Source organism: Opisthocomus hoazin, chromosome 17, assembly GCF_030867145.1.
Source record: "Opisthocomus hoazin isolate bOpiHoa1 chromosome 17, bOpiHoa1.hap1, whole genome shotgun sequence".
NCBI lineage: Eukaryota > Metazoa > Chordata > Aves > Opisthocomiformes > Opisthocomidae > Opisthocomus > Opisthocomus hoazin.
The window spans coordinates 4,566,424-4,592,629 of record NC_134430.1 but is presented as its reverse complement, the minus strand read 5'-3'; the positions used below and the strand labels follow the sequence as shown (position 1 = coordinate 4,592,629).

The 26,206-nt window shown below is 57.0% G+C and overlaps 1 protein-coding gene across 1 annotated transcript in view; it reads left to right on the top strand.

Moving 5' to 3' along the window:
- The window catches only part of SLC9A1 (solute carrier family 9 member A1), a 31,287-nt gene that overhangs the window by 2,606 nt on the left and 2,475 nt on the right, over nt 1-26,206 (top strand). The window contains exons 2-11 of the mRNA XM_075438018.1: nt 19,704-20,164; nt 21,889-22,139; nt 22,603-22,820; nt 23,176-23,378; nt 23,609-23,698; nt 24,098-24,168; nt 24,621-24,794; nt 24,942-25,056; nt 25,481-25,582; nt 25,918-25,990. Coding sequence (XP_075294133.1) covers nt 19,704-20,164; nt 21,889-22,139; nt 22,603-22,820; nt 23,176-23,378; nt 23,609-23,698; nt 24,098-24,168; nt 24,621-24,794; nt 24,942-25,056; nt 25,481-25,582; nt 25,918-25,990 — 1,758 coding nt within the window. The remainder of the gene's footprint in view (nt 1-19,703; nt 20,165-21,888; nt 22,140-22,602; nt 22,821-23,175; nt 23,379-23,608; nt 23,699-24,097; nt 24,169-24,620; nt 24,795-24,941; nt 25,057-25,480; nt 25,583-25,917; nt 25,991-26,206) is intronic.

The window sequence follows — 26,206 nt, the reverse complement described above, 5'->3', positions numbered from 1 at the left end:
GGAGGAGCTGCCTTGTGAGTTTGGCAAGGGTCCTGTGGAGAAGGCAGGTGCTCTGCAGAGCTCCAGGGATGCTGATGATGCCAAAATCCATACCTTAGGTTACCTATACCTCTAACGGGCTGCAACAGCAGAGCGGTCCTGGGGCATCCTTTTCCTTGGCCTCCTCTCCCAGGTTTTGAAGGCGACAGCATTGCTTGTTCATGTTGCTGTCTTGGTACGTCGTTCCCAAGTTGCTGGTACAGCTCAATATTCAGGCTCCCTCCGCTCACGACCTGCAAAAATGTCTCGCTGTGTCTAAATATCAGCCCTGTCAATCCCGCCCTGGATCAAAGGAGGTTGTGCAGGAGCAGTAAAATCGGCTTTTTTTCATCCAGGGACAGCTCTTACACAACCGGGCGCCGCTGCACTCCTGTGCAGTACAGTCTCTGAGGGCAGGATGAGGCACACGCGTCTCCAGGCTCCCTAAACCAGGCAGGGTTTGGAGCATCCATTTTCCACGTAGAGGGGAAGGGGGACGATGAGCAGAGCAGGAATTTGCAGCGCTTCATCTCTCCCTCGTCTCCTGTTTGTGTGCGTTTATTGATGCATCAGGGCAACTGCGAAACGCTGAGGTGCGGGGAACAAACGTCTTTTCTCCAAAAGGGGGAATTTGTGCAGCGTGGGCTGCGCATGACAGCGTGGCACCTCCTGACTTCCCTTCCCCAGCTTCTCCTCCAGCTCTGGATGCCCCTTTGCTGGGTTAGGGCTGGTGGCTGAGCCACGTGGTGCTGCAAAACTGAAAGTCTTCAACCCAATGAATGGTTTCTGGCTGTCATCCGCCGGCGTAGTGCAGGGTGACCACGTGGAGGAGCTCAGAAGTGCTTACAGGGCTCTGCCCTGGGCCAGGAGGTGCAACCTGACCCTTGTCCTGTTGCTCAGTTTCCCCTCATTGCTTTTGATGCTTCACACAGCTATTCAGGCTTAAATGAGTCCCAGGGTTGTCCCTTCCACGTGATTTGTCCTCGCTCCAGCAGCTCTAACTGTGAGTTGGTTTGGGGAATCCAAGGTGTGAGCTGAGCCCTTCCCCTCGTGAAGCAGTTTTTGTAAAATGCCTCAAAGGAGGTTGGTTCCTGGAGGATTCGTCACCTGTAAGGGGGTGGCTTTCTGGGACAGAGGAACTTGTCACCCCAGCGTGTCCTGCAGGCGTGGGCTGTCTCTGGTTTGCCTAATCCCAGTAGAGAAGGGGAAGGCTGGTGCTGGCTGCTTTACTTAATACTCATGCGGTATTTTAAGACTGTGTAGGAGGAGGGGGGGTGAGGGATAGCTACAACCCTGCCTTTCATAAGCCCCGACAGCTACGTGCAGACCACATTTGGTGATGGCTTGACTTTGCCGGTAAAAGGGGAGAAGTCTTCACTGCTGAGGGTTCCAGCCAGACTTTTTCTCAACCTGTTGCATTGCTGCAGAAGGTCAGACCTTTGTCAAACATCTGAATCAGAAGCCCTCAGTGTCTGTCTCCAAGGTTTTGCAAGGGTATTGTAAGGGTTTCCTTCACGCTGTGCCCAGGGAGGGCTAGGGAAGGGCTTAGGGGGTCTCTCAGCACAAGAACCTTGTTTCCTGACTCTGAGGACTGGCCTTTCAGCTCACGTAGCTGCAGGAGATGTTCCGGGGAATTCAGGTTCGACTGTAAATATTTTTCAGTGTCACGGGAGAAGGACGGAGTGAGTCAGAAATGTAAATAACAGATTGTGGTTAGTAGTCCCTTCGCTGGCTGTGCGGACATGGGCTTCGGCCCGGTGGTCAGAGCTTCGTTGCAAACCACCAGCTCTTGCCCACTTTGGAGAAGCATTGTGGTTACCTGTGTCTCCAAAGCACATCTCAGGCCCTATCTTCTAAAGCAGACAAGAACAGTAGTCATGTTTCCATGCTATATTAGGAGCCGCCTTCGATTGAGGCATGTCCTGTTGTCTGTCTGTGGGGCCGTCTGTTGGCACCAAATGGCTCTTCAGCATCTGAGAGCTTCCCAGCCTCCTTGGAGCATCCTGGCCATTCCACCTCGCAGCTCCAGTGCATAGTGGGGACTTGATTTCCTACATGTCCACGCCAGGGACTGCTGCAGAGGGTCCCTGCAAGGCATGATTTCACGGCTGAGCTCTCGTACCCTGCTTTTGCTCACTGATGCGCGCTAGACGCTAGCTGGCTGCTCCGGCTGGGTTGGAGCCTGGTAGCAATCACTGAGTCATTGCTCTGTCTCTCCTTCTCCCTTCTCAGCTCTCAGCTTTTTCGTGTGTCTGGGTCGGGGCTGTTGTCTGGGGTGTTCCCCCTCCCTCCCTCCCGTCTGACGACAGCCAGCGCCAACCCCGTACTTGCAGAAAAATTATCACCGTGTGGTTGTTGGGCTGGTGTAAAGCGAGCCGGGGGGAGAGGGTCTGTGCCAAGCGAGCAGAGAGGCAGCCCGAAGCCGTGTGTTGTGTGGGGACACGCTGCTGCTTTGGGGATTGTTTGGTGACACGTTTCAGTCCGGTTTACCCAGCACGGGGCATCCCGGCATCAGGCTCCGTGTTCAGTGCTGCTCCTGCGGCAGCGGTTGCGTTTGGCCGGTGCCGGCCATCCCCATCGCTGCTGGTGTCTTGGGAGGAACAAGATTAAGGAAGTTCCCGGTGCCTGTGGGCTGGTGATAGGAGCTAGGAAAAGACAAGCAAAACATGACAGATGCACATGGGGTTGTGGAGCCTCATGGAGGCTCTGGGCACGGCGGGGTGGCTCCTGCACACGAAGGAGCAGAGATGGTTTCAGAATTGCCAGAGAAACATTTTTACAGGCTGGCAGCGAGATTTGGGTGCTAAAACACTTGGGTGCTTTTCAAATGCTTTTAGCAGCCCACATCCCTCCCCTGAACCTGGGGCTTTTGGAGGGGCCGCCCCAGAGGTCTGACAGAGACCTGTGAGTCGAAGAACTCGAGGATTTGTTTGGGCAAGGGGTGATAAGCAGGGTAGGAAACCTGTTGTGTTGGTGGCACAGGATGCAGGAACAGGATCTTGAGACCAGACACAGCAGAAACACCCCAGAGCAAAGCCACCAGCGTGAAGACACCACTGCCGGTGCCACCTGCGTGACTTGGAAAGGGGACAGCAAAGGAATGTTTGAAGACATGCGTCACCCCAGCCTTTGTCATCATGTTGGAAATACGTGTGTCTGATGTACGAGATGAGCGTGGCGGAGGTTATCTCTGTTCCCCTTCTGTCGCCGCAGGGCTGGCTTCTCGTGGGAGCCAGACAGGGCTGTGCTGGGCAGGCTTCGCTGGGGATGGCCATCGGCAAAGCTTGGCTGGTAGGAAGGGCTGCCGGAGGTTTTGTGGGCTGTTTCATCTTGGATCCGTGGGACTGGTTGATGTGGATTCCCATGCTGAGCCGGAGGGAAATGTTTGTCTTAAAACCTGCCCGTTCACAAGTGGCAGCCCTGGCTTGTTTCCTGTGCGGGCTGCAGGTACCGAGGTGGCATGTGGTCTGAGATCACCCCAAGTGCTTCCCTGTTTGTGTCGGTGAGCTGATGGCTGTTCTGCAGGGAAAATGAGGCTTGATGAATAACTGTCAGGGAAGGATTTGGAAATACTGATGCAGCTGGTGCCACAGAAGTGTAAATTGTCATGATAATAAATTTAAGCAGCCTCTTCAAATGCAGACTTGTTGCATTCCCGCTTCCTTGTTGGGGAATGATCCAAACACAGGCTGTGGTTTCACTTTCTCTCTGCTTTGCAGTCTCAGAAAGAACAGCCACAGCATTTTTTTTCCCTGCCTGCTCTGCCTGTTGCTGGTGAATGAGCAAAAAAAATCCAAACTGTTCCCTGCATGGATCTGAGAAAACCATTAGATTAATTGGAGCTGGAACAGTGAAAGGTTCCCGCTGAGAAATACAGGATGGTGATGGAGAAAGAAAAGCTGAACCTGTCTGTAATCACAGCCCGTCCCTCCCCGGTGATCCCTCATGTCCATTAAGGCAGAATTACGCTGGGTTTGCAGCCATGACTTTGCCCCCCGCAGAGACCCTGTCACCCGCAGCGGTGCCCGGTTCGGTGCTCTGCTTTCTGGACCTTGAGGCTGCTCAGGAACCGAAGCTGTTGTTTCATCCCGTTTATTAACAACGGCTTGGACACCTCGCGCCGGGGGTCAGGGAAGGGCTGGCATCCCGCACGGTCTGCAGGTGGAATTTGGGATGTGGGTGTTGGCTAGCTGGGTCCTGCAATGGCCACAGCCCAGCTGGGTGCTGGCCCAGCTTCCAGGGACATGCTGTGAAGTTGTCCCTCCCCCAAGCCCTCCAACAGAGCTGGGGTGGTTTGTGGGATAGGAGCAGAACGTGCTGATATTTGGCCTGTTTGGTTCATGTCCCCCATCCCAAATAGCCCAGGCACCCAGCCGCGGCTCATCCACGTCACCCAAAGGTGCTGGAGTTCCCTTGGGAATTGGTGGGCTGGAGAACCAGTCTTTTGCCTGCAATTAGCGTGGCTAAATAGAGTCCTTTGGGGTTTGAGAATTCCACGTGTGAGAAGGGGAAACCGGGTGGTGGTGGAGGGAAGGGGAGAGGGTTCGTTCTGTGGGTTACGAGCTTCTAAACCTGGGGCACCGCAGGACTGGCGCCAGAAAAGGGACAGACATCTCAGCAGCACTTGTATAAACCAGAGGCTCGTTAGGCTTGCAAAAGAGTATTTCGTTAACATGTCCTTTCCCTTTTCCCTCCTGCAAGTCCTGGGTTTTGGCTGTAGACTGCGGAGGTGATGGGGGCTGTAGGGACTGGGTCGGGCAGGAGCCGGTCCTTTACTAGAGCATGGCAGGAGCTGTGGGTACCAAGAGAGGAAACTTTAGAAGTAAACAATAATGAGAATAAATTACTGCAGCTGCCTTGTAAACATTTGATTTCTTTTTTTTTTTTTTCTCTTTTGGTTCCCCAAGGCTTAATTTGTTCAAATAAAAGCTGAAATCCATCTGGAATACTCTGTGAAAACCCGGCCTTGCCGAGCGGAGATGGAGCTGGGTTCCACCTCTCCCCTGCGCTGGCTTTGCTGAGCTGCCTGGGTTGTCAGCGGTTTCTTCTCACCCGTCAGGGCTCAGAGCTGATGATGTGGGGCTGATAACAGCCTCGGTGTTTTGAAACCTGGGCTGGCTGGCTTGGAAGAGAACAGCAGAGGAGCGGGGAAGTTGTGGCGATGGTTTGACTTGGACTGAGTATCAGTGCTTGGTCCTCTGGCTTCATGGTGCCGGCCAATACGCTGCCTTAAGCAAGCTGTACAGTTGCAATCTATTCTACATGGCGTTTCATATCTTGCTTATCTCTCTAATTTTCCAGCATCTTCCAGTTGTGTGTTAATTGAGGGATGGCTGTCTTGTCATGTTTCGTTCTTTTGCTCTTTCCTCGGGCAGAAGAACGTGCTGGGAAAGAAGAAGTGAAATTAAAAGCTCCACAGATGGGCATGCACACACACGCTGCTGCGTGGTTATCAGAAAAGGCAAGATCAAACATTGATCATTTCTTGGAGTCGGGTAGTGAGAACAAATTTGGTGGTGTGTCACCTTTGCTGGCGTGTGACCTTTGGTGGTATGTCACCCCATGGCTTGGGGTTTCTTTGCAGGAGAGCTGGACCCACCTGCGTCACGGGTTTGATAGGGACAGGAGTGACCAAAGGCTCGTTTGAAGTTGGGCTGATGTTTTGAGATCGCTGAGCGGAAAGTTGGAGAGTGCAAAGTACTTCTTGTAATCGGAAGAGAACAAACGCGTTTCCTTGGATTGCCCAGAACTCATAAACAGTGTAGCATCCACGGCCTTTGTCTCCAGAAAGTCGCAATACAATCAGCCTGGAGGGACAGCTCTTAAATTCCGCTTAATAGAGGGTGTTGGTAGGGAAATAATTCCCCTCTATTTATCAAGTCTGCAAGACGCACGTTGGCAGAAGCAGCCTCCCTTTTGCAGCAGGTTTTTTTTCAGTGCCTGGAATTGCTCTGCATTTTGGAGTCACAACATGCTAAATCTTAATGATGTATTTGGAGAGATGGCAGCTTCCCACCCCGGTGCTGGAGATTTGAACAGCATAAATGCCACAGGCGCAGACTTGAGCATGCACAGGCCTTGAAAGAGAAGAGCTGGTGTACCCAGCCCTGCTAGTGCCTCAGTTTCCCTTGGAGAGCAGCCTCAACCTCCCTGGGGCGTGCGTTTTGCCACGTACAGGCTGCTCTCCCGGCTGTGAAGCGCTGTGTAGAGGAGCGAGCATCTGCTCCCAGGAGCATTTCAGTCAGCTTGGCTGGGTGTGAAATAGCATCGCCTGCAGCCCAGCTTCGGGGGGATGCTGGGAGGCTGAAATGGCGTCCGACGGGGACGGCTCTCCAGCCCCCAGGTCTGGCTAGCGCTGAGGTTAGCCGGGGGGATCTCCGCGTGCCAGCAACTCCTGCCGAAAGCGGAGCAAGAGGCAGAGGCAACTGGGTGCTCGCGTTGGCTCTTGCCTTGCTGCTGGCGTGTGCTACGAGTGGTGTTGCTTTGTCTGGGTTTGCAAAGCCCGGTAGTAATCAGGGATAATTGCAATTACCTCCTCCCTCCCGCTGGAGTGAAGACCAACAGGTTATTTCCTGAAAAGCTTTTGTTTGTCTTTCCTGCCCGTGTTCCCGGTAGGAAATCTGCCCTTCCTGGGAAGGGCAGTTGGCATTGCTCTGCCTGGGGAGTTTGTCTGTGGTCACCTCGGGCTGGCTCAGCTTTAACTCTTCCTGAGGCTTCGAGGGCCAGCACGAACCGTGTATTAAATGCTGTGCCGTCTGGTTGAGGGCAAGGAACAGGGAGAGCGACTGTAGCCTTATTTTGTGTAACCAGGTACTGTCTCTTCAAATCACCTTGAGTACATTCTGCTCCAGAATAACTCAATATCTGCATTGAACAGTGTGACGTTTAGCTTTGCACCATGCGTAAAGTAACTCAGAGGGTTTTATTGGAGAAATCCCCCAGCTTGAGGCAGCCGTGCTGCGCTGACCCCTCCTAGCCCTGCTATTTGTGGCATCCAGCATGTCCTGTGAGAGCTGAAGCAATCTGGGAAGAGCGTGGCTGGTGAGCGGGTATGTTTAGCTCCTGGCCCCTTTCCCTGGAGCGTGAGCAGTTTTTCTGGACTTGCTTTTATTAGGCCTCCTCAAAATGCTCAAGTCCAGCTGCTGTTGCTGTTCTGATGCTTTTGAAGGATATAAACCCGAAGGAGGATGCTGTTGCCCTATAGAAAACTCAGTTTTCCAGGGTAAACAATCTATGCCAAGGAGAGCTCAGCCTTGCTGGCTTGGCTGCGTGATGAACCCATCCAGAGATGGTGGAGAAGAGTCAAAATGAGCCTTGGAGCAACAGCAGCAGAAGTTTGCGTGGCAGTTTGTCCCTGTGCGCCTCCGTACCTGCATGCCCGGCTCCTGCTGGGTTAATGCCACAAGCTGGTAAAGAGTTGTACGGTCCCGCCTCAGATAAACCGTGTGTGGAGCATGCCTGAAGGCTTTAAACAGGTTTGCTAATCTCAGGCTGTGGTTTGGGAGTGGCTTTGTAAAGTGCCGTTAGAGGAATGCAGTCACCGAGTCAGCGGGCAGTGGGGTTGCCGGGGTGCCCTGAAGTCACCGGCGATTTGAATAGCCAGCTTGGCACGTAGCGCCAAACCCTCAACCGGTTTCTCGAAGCTCCTCCAGAGGAGAACGTTGGGTTTTGCAGCACCTTGTCGTGGGGCAGCTCTGGAGCTGGAGAGAGGTGGGGAGCTGCTCTGCTCACAGCTGTGCACAGCTGGATCTGGAAGAGGTTTCTTCAAGATGCAGTGGAACCAAGCCTTGAAGCTTCCCAAGCCATCGCTGCTTGCTCCAGCAGCATCTCCAGTTGGCTCCATGCTTTGCCCCCTGTTTGAAATGCTGTAGCTGTTGAGTGACAGTCCAGAGCACCAGGGGTTTCTCAGTCTCTAATAGCAATTAGGTTTGTCTTAATGACTGCGTTTCTTGCAGAGTGTCCTTGGCTTTTCTTCTGATTTGAAGGAGAAGCATTATCTAAACATAGGACTGGAAATTGGGAGCTGCTGGGTTCTCACGCCAGCTCTCACACCATCCGCTTGGGGACTTGGGCAAGTCCATTTAATATCTTTTGTCTCTCATTTCCTTTTTACAGCTGGGAGGAAATTAATACCAGCTCTATAAAAGACTCCCAATTGATCTGTTAATTTCTTGTGAGTGCTTCAGAGATAAAACGAGGGTAGGTGCCTTTGCTACATCGCTTCTCCCTGCTCTCAAAAAAAGTGTTTCTACTCAACGCCTCTGTCCGTGGATTGCTGTCACGGTGTCTGACAGCAGTGCCTGGGCACCTTCTCCTCCCGGGAGGCTGACGCTGTCCTCCCCGTCCTCCCCAGTGAGTTCCAAAGCGCTCTCTCAACCCAGCCAAGGTGCCGTTGGGCGAGCAGCAGGCTGTGGCCCATCCCAGCCTGGTCGGAGAGGGACGCTGGTCCCAAAAGAGCTGTTGTGATGATCACCTCCCGCGACGCGAGCCCTCGGGGCCATCTGCCAGCGCGGGTGCTCCCTGCGAGCTGCCAGGAGCCTGCCTGCGGGCTGCCTGCTGTGCCACTGCTCTCTGTTACGCGTGGGGCCGTGCAGGCGTCCTGGTGTCAAGTTTGTGGGGGGAAAAACATGGGCTTTTTAGGGCTTGCCTGTGAGTCGCCGGCTGAATCAAAGGCGGGCGAGTCAGGGAGGCAGCGATCCTCCTGCCCTGCCCTGCCCTGCCTGCGAGGGCAGCTGCAGCCTGGCACTTCTCCGCCTGTGTCAGAGAGGTTTTCCTTGACACGAGTCTCCCCCAAACGTGGCTCTTGCAGTGGGTGCCCCAGGTCAGGGCCAGCTCTGGGGGGGTTGCTGGCAGGCTGGTTCCTAAACCTCAGCCTAAGGCAAGTGAAAGCGCAAGTCGGAGCAGTGCAGGCGGGGAGCAGGATGAGTCCCTGTCCCACTGATGGACACCAGCGCCGCAATTAGAGTTTGCTGCAAGCTGCTCCACGCATCAAAGCGGAGCCAACTGTTTAGTTTGGGTTGATCTTAATTAATTAGTGTATCTTTTAGAGTTGGAAGGGGGAGGATTATGCAGAACTCGGGCTGTCGTTGGCTCGCCTGGCTGACCAGACCTTCTGAGTCAGGGAAGCAAGGTTTAATTGGGAGGAATTGCTGCCGGCATCGTTTGTGAAGTTGCAGGCTCAGTGGCAGAAACGTCTGCTGTCTGGTTTGCAGAGCTGCAGGGAACGCCGGGTGTTGGACCGTGCAAAGGTCTGGGCGGGCTTCCCTGAGCTGTCGCATGCCGGGTGCTTGGGAAGAGAGAGGGACACAGCCCCTTCGGATGGGGGAACAGCTGAGTGAGCAAACTGCAAAGCAAGGAGCATCCCCTCATCCCCAGATTTGTGCTGGAGGGATGAGTTCGTGCTGGACCTGGACTGGGCCCCAAGGAAGAGATCTCTCCTTGTGATCGTTGATGTTTTCTTGGTCTGCGTAAACAGCTTGTTTATAAGTGTATACAGCGGCTTTCTGCAAGGGGGGTCCGCCCATCCTGGCAGGCTGATATCCAGGGTGCCTGCAGATGATTCACAGCTCTCCTGCGTGCCTGGGATCGTTGCATCCTCCTCCGGCTTTGCAGCACTGCTGCGCTGCCATCGAGGTCCCGCGGCACCCGCATTTCAGTTGGCTGCAGTGCAGCAGCGTCCTCCTCCCCTGCGACCTTCCAGCAGGGCTCTGGGCAGAGAAAATGAGTTTTCCCTTGCCAAGGGGAGCGTTCTGCTGCTGGTGGGGTTGTCAGGGCAGGTAGGGAGCTGGGCTCATCTGCATGCGGCTGGTGGCTCTAGCTGCTGCAGGATGTAGTGATGCCTTTGGGTGTGTTCCCCAGGCTGCTCATCTTTTTGGGACCTTTCTGCATCTCTGAATCCAGCCCTACACTAAAGGAACAACCTTGTGGTTTTCTGGCAGTGCCGTCGTCATCCTTCGGTATTTCTCTGCTGACGTTGCCCGTGCCTGGGAGGGGGACGCGTTAACAGGGTATGAAGCTTGGCACCCCTGCACCCCTTTGGAGCCAGGCGATGCCTGCCACGGCTGGTACGGCCCTCGGCAGAGCGAGCAGCCCCGGGGTGGGGCTGAGCAGGCGCTCCCAGGGGAAGGCAAGGCCCTGGCACGGTGGTGGGGGTTAGAGGCACATTCCTACATGACAGCGCTGCAGGCGCTGCGTTACCAGAAGAGGCTTTCCCCTTCCCGGAACTCGTTGCCCTGCCGTGGCTACTGCTGCCTGCGCGGGGGCTTGCGGGCAGCACAGCTCAGCCCCTCGCCCTCTGCGCTCCCAGCCATGCGATGCCAGCGGCCGGTGCCAGCGAGGAGGAGCGGTACCCGCCCGCTCACCCTCCCCTCCGGGCCCTGCCCTGACAGCTGGTTCAACAGCACACGAGACCCATGCCCATTATCACTGGTCCCCATGGCCGTTGCTCATCCTAGCAGCAAAATGCATGAATTGGTTCTAAATAACTGCTTCTGAAGGGCTCCAGGCGTGAAACAGCACAGCATCGTGTCCCAGACCAGCTCTGAACTGTCTTCTCCTTGGCCCCTTGACCTTGCAGAGTGCCAGACCGGCATCGCTCCTGCTGATGCCCCTGGCATCCATCCCCCGTGTGCATGGGTCATGGGGAGCTCTCAGCATCCTCCTGAGGAGGAAGGCTCTGGCTGTAGCTTGTTCTCTGTTCATCTTATTCTGGGGCGTCGGCTTTGGTCCCCGAAGGTCCCCAGGGGACAGCAAGATGTGGGAAGGGCAAGTGCGTGTCTGCTCTCTCAAGCTGCCTCGGGGGTTCAGGGTGGCTGGACTGGTCTCCCCTCCCATCGGAGGATTTGTTTGGGGCCCACCAGGGGGAACTGGCCGCAAACTGCTGCTGCAGGAGGATGGTGCAACTGGGGAACTGTCAGACATCGCAGCCCTGCTGCAACCCCCCCCGCCAGCCCCTCCTGGGAATGGAGATGCAGAGAAGCCGTCTGCCCTTTGCCTGGGATGTAGGGCTCCTCCCTGATGCTGTGATGCCGCGCTAGCGGGACCGACCACTTCTGCTAACGTGGCTGTACTTTAAGGGCTTGACCAAGCCGGTTTGCACGAGTCCTTGCGAGATCTGCAAGGGCCAGGCCAGTGCAGGTTATCGGTCGCTGTGGCTGACTGGCTAAGCTGCAGCGAGGCTGTTGCACACTGGTACCTGACAGTGTCTGTTTTCTGTTCTGTAGCTTTCAGATTTTGACGCCTTCGTGGGCTGGCCCGATGCTATCAACGCTGTTCTTATCTTCTACAAAGCAGGCAGGGTCTGGGCAGGTCACCTTCTCATGCACGCTTGCCTCGCTGTAGGCGTTAGGGCTCAATACATGAGATTGAGTGAGCTGGAGGCTGTACCAGGTGGCTCTTGGTCTCCTATCGCAGGAAAATTTCTATTTGCCCACGGTTTGTTTGCAGTATCGGGGGGAGAGAGGGAAAACAAGGGGCAATTCAGTGGCTGCGAGGTGGGACCCAGCTGTCTGAGCAAGGTCTGTAGGCAAGGGGGACAGTAACGTCACTTCGAGAGAAAATAAAAGCCGTACCTTTGGCAACTAGCAACGGGTCTTAATGGCTATTGACTGCGACGACGCGACTTGTAGGGGAGTTGTGTCCAATCCAGCTCAGAGCTGAGAGCTGGGAGCTGGTCACCATCACAGCTGGGCTCTGCTAGGCACCTTGTGTTGGGCTGGATGGACCCTACGGGGACCCAGCCTGGGCGCAGAGGGGCGAGCGACGATGGCCTCGGTGTAGCCGCAGCAGGTCTGAGCCGGCAGAGCTCTGCGGTGCAGCACGGGGCTTCATCTCCCTCCCCGCCTGCATCCCGTGCAGATGCGCCCTGCTTAAAGCAGGCAAAACGGTTGTACTGGATCCCCACTTCGTGCAGACTGAAAGTGTCTGGAGGCTGCAAGGCAGTGCTGGATGCTCATGGATTTTAACCCGAGTGCTGAGCATCGGGCTGGTCACAGCGGGTGGCTGGGGTGCAGAAAGGTGATCCCCGAAATCAGGGCTGGGTGTCTCGCTTTTCTCTCCTCTCCCTGTGCCTGCATTGCACACCAAGCCCGCGGCGAGGTCTGGGTGGGTGCCGGCTGTGTGGTCCCTGTGTGGTATCTGCATTAGCTCAGTGAGTCACAAAAAGCAGCATAAATTAATTATCTTCCTTTTTCTTGGCTTTTCTTTGTAATTAGTGACAAGAAAATAATGAGACTTGATTGAAACATTTGGGTTGATCTGGAGGAAATTGTTTTGCTTAGGAGCTCTTTCTGTACCTGTATCTTTAAAAGAAAAAAGTCAACTTCTAGCCACACAATTTCATTTTGGGGTGGAAAATACAAGCTTTTCCATTCCGGACGTTGAGGCCATTGGATGCTTTTTTAAAGGTTGCCCCAACCAACCCAAATCCCTGAAACCAGCCCAAAGAGAGCTGCAGGAGAGCCCTCGGGAGACCTGGACCCTGCATTAAAACCCTGCTCCGTGGTGAAGCAGAACAGGATTTGGCGAAGCCGAGGGGCGGGTTGCTCCCCACCGATCTGTGGCAGGGCCCCGTGTGTGCCGTCCGGGGCTGGAGGTTCAGGGGAGGTGGTGACGCTGGAGCTTGCAAGACGCAATGGCTGTAATTTAAGTACCATGGTTTTACCACCTCCCCTTGCAGGGTGACACGAGCCGTGGCTTCGATCTATTTTTAGGTGTAAATCACCAGCTTTTTAATTCCTTTCCAGCAGGTTCAATTTTCATCCCCTTCCCTCGAGACTTCCCCATTACGTCTGGTCCCCGCGCTGGTGCCAGGCGCATGCAGCTCTCTCTCCGTGCCCTTCCTCAGGCTCCTCGTTCCCTGTCTTTGCAGGCAGGTTGATGGATCCAGCTCCATTTTACAAGCGAGGCTGCACAGCGGAGCTGAGACGCGCTCCCGGCAGCTACGAGACATCCCACGAGGCTTGTGCTGGAGGCCACCAGCGATCGGCGAAGCTTGGCTGATCTTTGGACAACTGCAGCAGTGGCCGATGGTCGGGAGGGGAAAGAGAGAAATTCAGTGCCTTTTTTGGGAGGAAAGGGGATAAATGGAGAGAAGCTGTGGCCAAAAGCTGGGAGCCTGAGATGGGTTTTCCCCTGGGAGCCAGTTGCAAAACGTTCTGTTCCTGCATTGCCATCCTCGCAGGGCTTTAACCCTGCCGAGGGCTTAGCCCCACATCCTCAACCCCCTACCACCCCAAAATACAGAGCGTGACCACCAGGTCAGGGTGCTCTCGGTGCTTTGCAGACCCTGGAGCCCGGCCCTAGCCCTGCTCCATGCCCTGCTGTTTCCTCTAAGTGGAGAAAAAAGAAGGGGACGGTGCTGGGTAACGGCTTTGCAGATGACTAGTCCCCGTGGATGGTGACACATCAGTGACTTTGTAGCTCATCCAGCAAAGTATCCATGTGTCAGGGCTCTACGTGGTCCCAGTGTCCCAGGAGAGCGTGGGAAGGTGTCCACTCCTTCCTGCGTCCCTTGCCGCTGGGGTGATGGGTTTGGTGACGATGCAGGGCTGCTGCGTCTCGGTGTGGTCCACCGGACCCTGCCAGCCTGCTGTCCTAAGGGGTTAAAGTGGCCTTAGAGGGGCCTTGGTGCTGCTGAGCCGCGTGTGTCTCCTCCAGCCCGTGCTCTCTGCAGTGTCCTTCAGAAGGGCAGCCCGTCTGAGCATGCCTGCTCCCCCTCACCGCCTCCTTCCCGGCCCCCGTGCCTTTTCCCAGGGCTTTTCCAGTGCCGCAGCACGCTCCGCACCCAAGCCACGCGGCCGCTCGGTCCCATCCTGCAGCCCAGACAAGCGCCCATGGGTCCCCCGGGGCTGCAGCAAGCATCGCCCGAGGGGCTTCACCACCCCCTTGCCCGGACTAACCCCTCATCTACCTCCTTTCAGAAAAAATCATCCGGGGGTGGAAGAGCTGCCTCAGCCCTGGTTAATAATTGTGTAATTTCTCTCTCGGGGCTGCTGCCTGCCTGCTGGAGCCTGCAGCCGCTCCAATAAACTTCTGAAGCCTGGGAGGATGGAGTGTTTTTGTAACCGTTCTCATTGCTTGTGCCTCCTCTTAGCTAACAGGCATCTTCGTGGAAGCAGCCTGGCTTTCCTGCAACGCTCCCCGTGCGTGGGCGCTTGGGAAGCTGGGGTGAAGCTGCAGGATCATCTCACTTAACCGTGAACGTGCCGAGCCCTTCCAGCCGTGCCGAGTGCTCCCGTCCCTCCTCCCTCCCCCTGTTTACCCAGCTCCAACTCAAACACCAACCAAGTGGCTTTTCTTCCTTCCTCCTTCATTTTTTTTTTTCTCTGTGAAAGGAGGGGATGTTAATCCCAGCCAAATTCGACCTCCAGCTCTAGGAGGATGTGGTGGCTGATGGCAATCCCAGCTGCAGGCACTGGCTCATGGGGACGAGCGTACGTTGGCTCTGGGAGCTGGGGGGACCCAATAGTGCTGGTCCCCAGGGCTGGCGTGCTGTCTCGTGGTGCGGGCTGCCCCTGGCATCGACGTTATATACGTGTATCTATCTGTCTGTAAATATTTTTAAAATTTTATTTTATTTTTCATTTATCACCTCTGAACATCAGTATTTTTTAGAACCATGGGGATTGCTCTCGTAGTTCCGACTCCAGCAATGTCCCCACAGTGGGAGCCAGGGTGGGAGATGCAGACATACAGAGCAGAGAAGTGCATGAAGGCTGTGCCTCCTTTCTTTCATCAGAAGTGTTCTTTTGAAGTGTTGGATTAAAATGTTATTAAAATGTTCTTTCTGCGCTGCTTTGAGAGAGGTCTTTAAAATTAGGGGAGCGCTGCCAGAGCTCTGACTAAACCTGACCTTGGGTCCCATGCCATATGGAGCTGTATGGCAGTGGCTGGGGTGATGGGAAGGGAGAGGTAAGTCCTGCATGGGTGGGACAGGGAAATGCTGTCAGATGGGGACAGAGGGGACCTTGCAGATGCTGTAGGACATGGTGTCTGTGGTCCTTGGGGCTTTCTGCTGGGGGCTGAGACTGAACTGAGCAAAGGCAAAGGCTCCTAGCTCCCTTTTGCAAGAGGTTCCCAGCACTGGAGCCACCTCGAGAGCTGCTTTTGATTTGAGAGCTGCAAATCAACCCCTTCTGGCTTTGAGTGAGGGTTTCCAAGTTGCTGTGAGCAGCTCAGGGCATGGACATAGTCTGTATTTTAGCCGCAGTGTGAGAAGCATCGCCTCAGGCAAATGCTCGTCTGGGACCTGGCTCACTTTGACAGCAGCGATCCCCCTGGGATGGGGATGCTGGGTCTGGCTTGGGTGCCCAGCACCCAGGCTCTTCCTGCGCAGGCTGAGGATGGAGACAGATCAGATATGGTGGGTTTTGAGTCATTAGGCAGCCGAGGAGCAGGGGCTGCTGGGTGGAGCTTATACAACGCCATGCACAGCATCCAGCCCATGCACCGGGGCTGCGATAACCCAGATACAACCAAGGAAGTTCAAAACCAGACGTAGGTCAGAGTCTTTCCCAAGCTGTTTGGCTGGGAGTAAATATTTACATGGCACCGCGTCTGCCAGCAGCCAGGGCCTTGGGAAAAGCAGCCCGGGTCCCCCTTGGTAGGACAGGGATGAACCTTTTAGCAGCTGAAATGGGAGCCCTCGCATTTGCTGGGGCGAGGACCGGCCCTTGCAAAGTCTGGAGACCGAAGGCGGCTTTCCATGCTGGGGCTGTGTTCAGGTGTATTCGTTCAGCTTCCACAGCCTCCAAATACAAGCCTTCTTTATGCACCTAGGGGAAAAATAATCTGCCTTGCTGCACAGTCCAACAGACACCGGTGGTTCTTGCCACTGCCGAAGTTAGTGGAGGAAAATTCCTGATGTTGCCCTCGACTGCCTGCGCTTGGGTGGAAACTGCCCCATGCAAATCTGCTGACACCAAAATGAAGACAACATGGTGTTCAGAAGCTGCAGAGCAAACTTTTGCAGCATGAGCGTCGCCTTGCGACAGGTTTCCTTGCCCAAAATCTCTCTAAATGAAGGGTGGTGGTTTCCTCTTGTCCTTCAAGTGCTTAGGCTGCGGTTAAAGCTGGAAAGGCAGTCCCCAGCTGCTTTCTGCCCTAACCCGAGGAAGATCTGACCACCAGCAGAGAGCAATCCCCATGTTCACCTTGCTGGGCACATGCAAGCCGGAGTGTGTGATGTGAGCAAGGAACCCTTTTAATGGGAACTATTAACTTCTGGGTTTCCTTTTCCTTGTTTGCTCAAGCTCTCGGGGTTGATGTTTACTCAACTGTTCTTGCTTTTCGTAGTTTCGGTGGTGTTTGATGCTGTTGACAGGGGAGCTGCTCCCATGGAGTTTGTTTTCCAAAGGAAGAAGCTTGGGTAACTGTGCATGCCCCATGCTGGTGATCTGGGGGTCGCGGGTTGCTCGCAGGGAAATGGGGTCTCGGGGGACTTCCCTCCCTCCTTTCCTCCAGGAAAACCAGCCGAAACCCAGCGGGTGCTTCTCAATGGAAGAAGCTCTGTGTGCTCGCCTGCCCACTCCCGTGCATCCCTGCTCATCCTCCGGATGCGGATGTGCTGGAGACCAGAGACCAGGCTGCCTCCTCATCCCCTCCCCTCCTGCATCACTTGTTTACTCAGGGTGTCCCGGCAGCAGCGTGCCGGGAGTCTCGTACGCTGCCTCGCCGTTCCTGCTCCTCGCTCCTTAGGGAAGCGCTTCCCATGCAGCTGGCGCGAGGCACGCAGAGCCCTCCTGGCCGGGGGGACCTCTCGGATGCCGGCTCCTGCCCTTCTGCTGCGGCAAAACGCACTTGCTACTTAGCAGAGGAAAAGGGAGGAGCACTGGGGGTCTTGCTGTGCCCCCCCTGCCTCCCGGCTCGTCCTGGGTTTGCACTGGTGGCAGAGGAGGTGTTTACAGCGGGCAGGTGAATCCCAGTTTGCAGCAGGGCCACCACGTTTGGGGACAGGTGGGTGGCAGCAGTAGGTACCTGGGCAGGCGAGTGGCACAGCTACCAGCTGTGCAAATAGCCTTTTACCAAAGCAGCCAGGAACAGGAGCCTGGGGGTTATTAAGGCTTATTATTATTATTATTAAGGCTATTATCAAGACTTCTTCCCCTTCCTGCTGCCCCTGGAGGTGCCCGTGGCTGAGCATCCTCGTCCCCCGGCATCCTCGCTCCCCAGCATCCCGCTGCAGCCTCCTTCTGAGGGAATCACAGAATCGTAGGTTGGGAACGACCTCTGAGATCAAGTCCAACCGTCGAATTCAGGCGCAGAGCTGGGATCGGGTTGGTTCACCCCTGCCTGGCATCGCCCCTGCCGTGAGAGCGTTTCTTCCCGTTAGTCACCCCCGCCCCAAAGCGGGACGCCGGCCCGGCACTCAGTGCAGGATCCCAGCAGGATCCCAGCAACAGATGGGTACCAGTGAGCTTTCAAGTGCTCTAAAAATACTGAGCAGAGAAAGCGGGGAGCGAAAGATGGCTGAGATTCAGTGAAATCAAAGGCATAATTAACATGCAGCCCATGTGAGCGTATTTTTAGGGCCCCACAGAAAAGCTCTAAAACATTGAATTCGCATCAGCACGCGAATGTTCCAGTTTAATGGGATCCTGGGGCCTGTGGGGAAGAAGTGAGAGATGCTTAATTGTCAGTGTTTGTGTTTTATTCATGATTGAACGTACTTAGCAAGTAAAAACTGATTTGCTGCAGGCTTCTCGCTGCTTGTGTGGCTGTAAACCTTATTCCGACCAGGACTGGTGTATGCCGAGACAGGCAATTGCCCGGTGTGCTGGGAGGGCTGGGTTTTCCTGGCGTGTGCATGAACTGTGCTAGGAAAAGGCGTTATCGGCTCCCCTCCCTGGGGAGCTCCCTGCCAGGGCTGCCTTGGGGTGCTCAGCGCTTGTGTGGGCTCTGGCGGGGATCAGAGACAGAAGAAAAATCCCATGGGGGTAAATCAGGAACCTCACCTAGCCCAGGAGGTCCCCAAGCGTGGGTGGCTGGACACTGGGAGAGCGCTGGGAGAAAGCTTGGGTGCTTCCCGTCTCCTCCCGGCTTCCCCTCGTGCCCGAACCCGCGGGCCGTGGGGCGGTTTGCTCAGACATCGGTGCTGCTGCGGCAAAGCCAAAGTGAAACCAGATTCCTTCCCCCATTGCTCCGGCACCCAAGACCCGTCAAAGCCACCCGGTTGCTGCCGAAACGGCGCAGCCGGATCCGCGTGAAGCCTTGGGTGTGATGAATCCGCTGGCCTCTGCGGTGCTGGGCTCACCCACACTGGAGGCAGCACCTGCAGCTCAGGTAGCAATCTGAGGTCTAATCCTGTCCTCTGGGCCCCATGTGTGGCCGTGGCCAGTAGCTGAGTCACTCCCTGTCCTTAGGGAGGGATTGTGGAAGAGGCTGCTTTTCCCATCGGAGCCGGATTCGTGCGGCACCTTCCCCGCTCGGCTGCGCAGGTGGAGAAGGGATGAGCCGGCATCGTGGCGCAGATGTGATCCCCGCAGGCTTGGCTCCGTGGTGCAGAGCGGCTCCGGATCGTCAGCGGGATGGTGGCTCGTTAGGGAGAGGTTTTTTTTAAATCTGTTGTGAAATGATGTGCAGATGGCAGAGCCGCCCGGCCGGAAGGAACGGAGGAACACGGGATGCCAAGGCAGGGTTCCTTATTTTAAACCGCTTCCCTTGCCAGGGAACAAATGTGCCGCACTTCAAAATAATAATTATAAAGCCTGGGAGAGGATCCAGGGAACCCAAAATCCTTCTGTGGGTATCGGTGCGTTGGCTGAAGCGCTGCGTCGGTTGGCGTCGTGCTGCCTGCCCAACCTCGCAGGCAGGTGCCCACGTTGCCGGGGCTCTGGGGTGTTCGGTGGATGCCATCCCAACGGGTCAGGGCTGGCTCAGAGACCTGCATTTGGGATCATGCTGTGATTTAAAAAGGGAAAACAAGTTCCCTCTTAGCTTGCACCCCAAGGAGTACTCCTGCACCGTGAGGATGTGTCCTGGCCCTGCTCCGTGCCCGGGAGCAGCCATGCCTGCAGGGAAGGCTGGCATTGCTGCAACCGGCTGTGTAAAACCTCCCAGCTTGCTCCTGAAGCTGCAGGAAGCGGAATGAGGAGCCACTCCAGCTGCGCCCTCAAACCCGCTGGGCACCAGCTCCCCGGCCTGTCCCCTGCACCGGGGACACCCCGAGACGGGCACTGGTGCCTCCTGCCAGCGCCTGGCACGCTGGGTGTGACGGCGCCCGGGTGGGCAGGCTGCCGTCTGACGGGAGGTAAATGCCAGTGCCTACGTGCGCTCTGGATTAGTGGCTGCGATGGGAAGAGCTGGAGCCAGCAACAGCTTGTGTTGTGAGAACTGCCTGTGCCGCAGCCGGCTGTCATGGGGGGCCAGGGGTCCCCTCAGAGACCCCGGGGTGCCCAGAGGGCAGCTGCCACCTGTGGAACTGGGACTTGCTGTTATTTTCTGGCCTGAGATCAGGCAGTGCCCAGTATGTGGGCCTGGTGAAGCTGTGCTTTCCGCATTATAGCTTGGGAGCATGGTGAAGAATGGGGTTAGGAGGGGAAACTGAGGCATGCAAAGAGCAGATGATTCTGAAGAGTGCAGGGAGGGCTGGGAGCTGGTCCCCAGCTCCCGCAGGGGTGTCCTCCTGCAGAGAGCATCCTCCGGTTGAGTAGCCAACGTGTGTCTTGCTCTCTTCTCCTCCTTTCCAGGCTTCCACGTGATCCCTTCGGTTTCCAACATCGTTCCCGAGAGCTGCCTGCTCATCGTGGTGGGCCTTCTGGTTGGGGGGCTCATCAAAGGGGTGGGTGAAAAGCCCCCCATCCTCAACTCGGATGTCTTCTTCCTCTTCCTCCTCCCACCCATCATCTTGGATGCCGGCTATTTCCTCCCTTTGCGCCAATTCACCGAGAACCTGGGCACCATCCTCATCTTCGCTGTGGTGGGGACGCTCTGGAACGCCTTCTTCTTGGGTGGCCTGATGTACGCCGTGTGCCAGCTCGGCGGCCCCGGCCTGAACCACATCAGCCTCCTGGCCAACCTGCTCTTCGGCAGCATCATCTCAGCCGTGGACCCAGTGGCCGTGCTGGCTGTTTTTGAGGAGATCCACATCAATGAGCTGCTCCACATCTTGGTCTTCGGGGAGTCCCTGCTGAACGATGCCGTCACGGTCGTAAGTGGATGAGGGGGATTGGCCGAATGGATGGGGTTCGCTTTAGTGGAGCATCTCTGGGTGGTGGCACCGAGATTGGCAGCTATCAATCAAGCCCTGCGGGCAGAACTGTAGACTGGGCCATTGCAAGCTGCCAGGTGCCTCCTGCCAGCTGAGCTGCGGCACCTCCGCTTGCTCCTAACCTTTTGCAGGTGCAAAGCTAAATATAGCAGCTTAAAACACCGCAGAGGTGGGTTAAGGTGAAGCATTTTACTTGGCGGTTTGGGGAGACCGAGAGCACGTGCTCAGCCAGCTGCCGCCTCTCGGTGTGGAGCAGGACTGTGCCCAGTGCCTTGATCTCCTGGGAATCTGCTCTCCTGGGTGGAATTGCTGCCTGCTGCCGTGCTCGTGCCTGTCCTGCCAGGGAAAGCGAGCAGGAGCACAGAGGGGCTGGCGCTGGCTCAGGCAGCACTGCCAGGTAGCTGCTGCTCCCTCCTGTCTCCTTCCTCATGTGGTCTTCCTTGCTGGAGCACCAAGGAGCTGTGGGGACAGGACACAGCCAGCCAGGGCAAGGGGAGAGCCGTGAGGGCTGCGGCCATGCTGGCGTCCCCCCAGCTCGCCCCTCAGCCCCAGTCTTTGAGCAGCAGCTTTGCAGGGACCTTTGGGAGGTTCAGGGGCCAGGCCACCCACTCTGGGGCCATGCCGTTCTCAAAGGACGTCTGTGTCCAGGTGCTGGCTTGGCTGTCAGCACGGTGTCCTCCTCTGCAGAGCTGACCTCTGCATTTACTTCTAACCCAATGCTTTTTCCTGGCTCTTCTCCCATATCCCAGCTGTCCACTTCGGAGCTGGCTGCTCAGCGCACTGCTGACGAGGTTCCTGCTGATGAGGAATGCGCTGTCGTGCCACAGGGCTTTTCTCAGGCACTTCTCCCCGCTTTGGACCAAGGGGGCTGCCTGCGGGGTCTGTGTCCCCGCTCGCATCCCTGGGGAATGCGTTTGCCTTCTGCTGTCACGTCTGTCCCTGCCCACGTCCCAGACCCTGGCAGGCAGGAGCTGGCACCTCGCCCTCTCACTGCTCACAAGTGCTGCCAGCCCTGCAGGATGCCCTAAAGCCCGTTTCCCACCCTGACACGCCTGCGTCAGCTTCTGCCTTAAAATCTCTGCAGTAAATGTCTCTGGGGGTGGGAGAAGGCGAAGCAGCCCGGGGTGGGCTCCTCCTGCGAGGGAGCCCTCTTAGCAACAAAGCTGCACGAAGGGTTTGGGGTGTTCTCCGGGCTGAGCAGGGCAGAGGTTGGCTTTTCTCTCCATGCGGCTGTCGGGTGTCCTCCAGCCTGGATCTGTCCTGACCTACTCGTTGGGAAGCAGGAATAATCTCTAGCTGGTTCAGACCTTGACCGAAGCCCCTCCTGGGACAGTGGTCAGGTTCGTGTTGGAGAGCAGAGCTGTCCCAGACACATGTCCGATGGCACCATGTACCTGCAAGCCACAGAGGATGGAGAGCTGGTCCCTACAGGTCCGTGTCTCGTATCACTGGCTTCTTTGGCCTGAGGCTTGGGCAAGCACAGGACTCAGCTCATGGTCACCAAGCACTGGCACACCTCATCTCATGTGTGCTGTGCTGGGTACCTGCCTGGCCCCCTTTGCTGCTCCTCTCTCAAGGAAGGTCCTCGAGCAGGTCTCCTCCAAGGTGAGGCTGTCTCTTGCCAGCGGGGCAGTTTGAACCCCCCTCTCCCTTCTCCCTCCCAGGTCCTCTACCACCTCTTTGAGGAGTTTGCCAACTTTGAGCAGATCACCATTATCGATATCATCCTCGGCTTCCTCAGCTTCTTCGTGGTGTCACTGGGCGGTGTCTTCGTGGGCGTCATTTATGGGGTGATTGCTGCCTTCACGTCCCGCTTCACCTCCCACATCCGAGTAATCGAGCCCCTCTTCGTCTTCCTCTACAGCTACATGGCGTATCTCTCTGCCGAGCTCTTCCACCTCTCTGGCATCATGGCGTGAGTTGGGCACGGGTGGGATAAGATGTCCTCCTGTCCCCAGGACCATTTGGAGGATTTACTCTGGTGTACCCACGTCTGTCTGGCTGTCCCAGCATGGCCGGTACATGCCCAGTGAGGGCCAGATTTGTGTTTGGGGTGCGATATGCAGGGAGACAGATGAGGGAAGCAACTTGCTTAAGTTGTCCCACAGGTCCTGGGAAGCTGGCAGCCCATTGCCAGTTTTTCTGGGCAAGATGACATGGTTTCGTGCTGCCTGGCTCCAGTGCTCACTCCTGCCCTACCAGGAGGAAGGAGAAACCTCATGTTGTCTTCTCTGGAGGTCTTGAGTAATTGCTGTTGTCTGAGAAGCCCTGTCCTGCTCTGGGGTTTGGTATAAGAGCACAAAACATTGCTGCAGGGCCAGTGGTTGGGGCTGTCCCCATGTCCCCATGGCTGCTGAGCGCCCCAACCTTGCCCCTAGGCTCATTGCCTCTGGCGTGGTCATGCGGCCCTATGTGGAAGCCAACATCTCCCACAAGTCCCACACCACCATCAAGTATTTCCTTAAGATGTGGAGCAGCGTGAGTGAGACCCTCATCTTTATCTTCCTGGGTGTCTCCACCGTGGCTGGCCACCACTACTGGAACTGGACCTTCGTCATCAGCACGCTGCTCTTCTGCCTCATCGCAAGAGTTTTAGGTGAAGTGTCGTGGGGATGGTCCTGGGTGATGGGCAGCTCTCAGGGCCATGAGGCCCAAGTTTGTCGTGCTGGGGAGACTGGAGTTGACTGGGTGGCACTGCTCCATTGTGGGCATCAGCCTTGCTGTTGGTTGGCTCTGTGGGAAGATGGGGTTGAGGCCAAGTTTATGCTAGACGTGGGATTGAAGCTAGTGAGGAGTGTTGGGATGAGCGAGCAGGACAGCACCCACCTGCACCCATGGCCCCAAGGAGGTGACACTGTGCTGGGCTGCAGGCTGGGCTCCCAGGGGGTTCTCTTTGGGGTTGGAGGGCATCCTTCACCATCTGCTCACACGAGGCCCTGCCCCACTCCCAGGCGTCCTGGTCCTCACCTGGTTCATCAACAAGTTCCGAATTGTGAAGCTGACGCCGAAGGACCAGTTCATCATCGCCTACGGGGGCCTGCGGGGAGCCATCGCCTTCTCCCTCTGTTACCTCCTGGACTATAAGCATTTTGGCATGAGGGACATGTTCCTCACAGCCATCATCACGGTCATCTTCTTCACAGTTTTCGTGCAGGTTGGTGGCACACAGGTGGTCACGGGAAAGGAGATTGTTCGGTGAGCCATGTGTGAGTGTGGAGAGTGAGGAGCATGTCCCCAGCCTCCATTCCTGACCCCATCACTGTCCCCCTTCTCCAGAAGCTCTTGAGGCTGCCAAGCGACACCGGCAGTGCGGAGCCCTGTGGTTCAGCTGTGTTGAACCCATCCTACTCCCACCAGGTCTAACTCACCCTCCCTGTTCCCTAGGGCATGACCATCCGGCCCTTGGTGGACCTGCTGGCCGTGAAGAAGAAGCAAGAGACAAAGCGCTCCATCAACGAAGAGATCCACACGCAGGTAACCCGCTGCGCCCGGCCGGCTCTGCCCGCGCGCTTCTCTTCGCCACCTTAGCCCTCGTCTCTCTCTGCTTCTGCCACCTCCACCGCTGTAACCAGGCGGGTTTACAGAGTGGGAGCTGCCCCTAAATCGGTGCCCAAGGTAAGGGGGGACGGAGCGAGGGCTCTCCCCCGTCTGTGTCGTCCAGTGCCCGCTCCACTCCAGACCTCCCCTGTGCCTGGTAGAGCAGCGGCCCGGTCGCGTAGGACCGTGCTGCCCTCCTGAGGCCCATCCTGGACCCACAGCCCTGATTTTGCACCCCCTGAGTGCCCTCACCCCTGTGTCAGCGTGGGTGTCGGGGTGGGGAGAGGGTGGGCAGCAGCCCTGCGAGCTGCCAACGCCTTGGACCTTCTCTTCCAGTTCTTGGATCACCTTCTGACGGGGATTGAGGATATCTGTGGTCACTACGGGCATCACCACTGGAAGGACAAGTGAGTGCGGAGGTTTGGTGACTCAGGTGACTCGTTGGGACGATGGGGAAGGGTTTGAATCGCCTCCTGGCAGGTTTTCCAGCCCTGTGCTGGATTTTTCCCCAGGCTGTAGCATCCACACACACACTCCCCTCGATGAGTTACAGCCCTGGGTTGGGTGCAGATGCGGCTTGGCCACGCCACCTACGATCTGCCCGCAGCAGCGTGGGAGCTGCCGGTGGTCGGTCCCTGCAGGAGCTCAGGACCCTCCATTCCGCGGGCAAGCAGCTACTGGGTGTTTCAGAGGCTGCCTGGCTCGGCAGGGAGTCGGGGAAGCCTGGCCTGACCTGCTCTGGTGGGAACTGAACCATCTTCTGCTGGCCTGGGCCAGGGCTGGGGAGCGGGGAGTGGGTGCTGGGGCAGGGGCATGTCTGATGTGTCACTGCTCCTCCTTTCCCCACGTCCTCGGGAAGGCTGAACCGCTTCAACAAGAAGTACGTGAAGAAGTGCCTGATTGCGGGGGAGCGGTCCAAGGAGCCCCAGCTCATCGCTTTCTATCACAAGATGGAGATGAAGCAGGCAATCGAGCTGGTGGAGAGTGGGGGCATAGGCAAGATCCCCTCCGCTGTCTCCACCGTCTCCATCCAGTGAGTTCCCCAGCCCTGGCCGCCCCGTGCCTCCGATGGGCTCCTGGCATAGGCTGAGCGCTCCCTGCTAGTGGCCACAGGGCAAGTGGCCGTTCAGTCCTGCCATGACCATCGCAGCGTCACTCCACATCTGGTCTGTCCACGCAGGAACATCAATCCCAAGACCCTCCCCGTGGAGCGCATCCTTCCAGCCCTGTCCAAGGACAAGGAGGAGGAGATCCGGAAAATCCTTCGCAACAACCTGCAGAAAACCAGGCAGAGGGTAAGGTGTCCCCCGGCACCGCGCGTACCCCCTTTGCTTCCCTTGGGGTGACCAGGACCACTCCCAACCAGAAGCCCTCAGGGCCAGCTGGGTGCTTTACCCCCGGTGTCCCTGCCCTGCTGCCCCTCGTATTCCTGGTCTGGCTCTCCCTCCCCAGGAGGCTTTTCCTCCTGAGATGGTGCTGAGGGGGGAGGCTGGCTTAGTCGGTGGCTGAGCCCAGCATTTAAACCCTTGCAGGGCCAAGATGGGTCAAGATCAGGCGTCCCATAGTAGCACACAAGGGACGAGCCACCAGCTTGGCTGGACATGCTCTGCCCACTGGTGGCCGTTTCATCCATCTCCGAGGGAGACGGTGCCGTGCCCTTCCTTTGCCTTTCTTTGTGGTTTCTTTAACCCATCTCCTTTTCTTGGGGCCTTTTCCCAGTTGCGATCCTACAACCGGCACACGCTTGTGGCCGACCCCTACGAGGAAGCCTGGAACCAGATGCTCCTGCGGAGGCAGAAGGCCCGGCAGCTGGAACAGAAGGTGTCAAGGGGACGGCAGAGCAGGGGGGCTGCCGCAGGCTGGGGGGGACGGGGGGCCAGGAGGAGCTTTCCAGCCTGGGAAGGACATCGGTGTCCTGCATGGGGAAGGGGCTGAGGTTCACATGGCAGTGGGTGACCCCAAGCCTTGGGGGTCCTCTGATTGCCCCAGGCTCTGAGCGAGTCCTTGCAGCACGGCTTGGAGGATGCGTGCGTGTGTCCTCTGCGTCCCACTGCTGCTTCTCGCCCACCCCCGTGGGCGGGGGTCAAGTCCCTGCCTCCCCTTCCCCGTCTATCCCGGCCACTCCGATGGAGATGGTGCCTGTGCTCCGATTCCAGATGAACAACTACCTGACGGTGCCGGCTCACAAGCTCGATTCGCCCACCATGTCCCGGGCTCGCATAGGCTCAGGTAGGTGGGACGGAGCCGCGGGGGGACCACCGCTGCCGGCACCTCGCTGGGCATTGCCGGCACTTGGGTGCTGAGGCACTCGGAGGTTGCATTCCCCTGCACCCCCTCAGCTCCTCTGCGGCTCTCCAGCCCCGGTCGTCCCCGTCCCGCTCCCCTGCGTGCGATGTGGCAGAGCCCCAGGGGTTTGCGGTTCTTGAGCCAGCGCTCTGCTACATG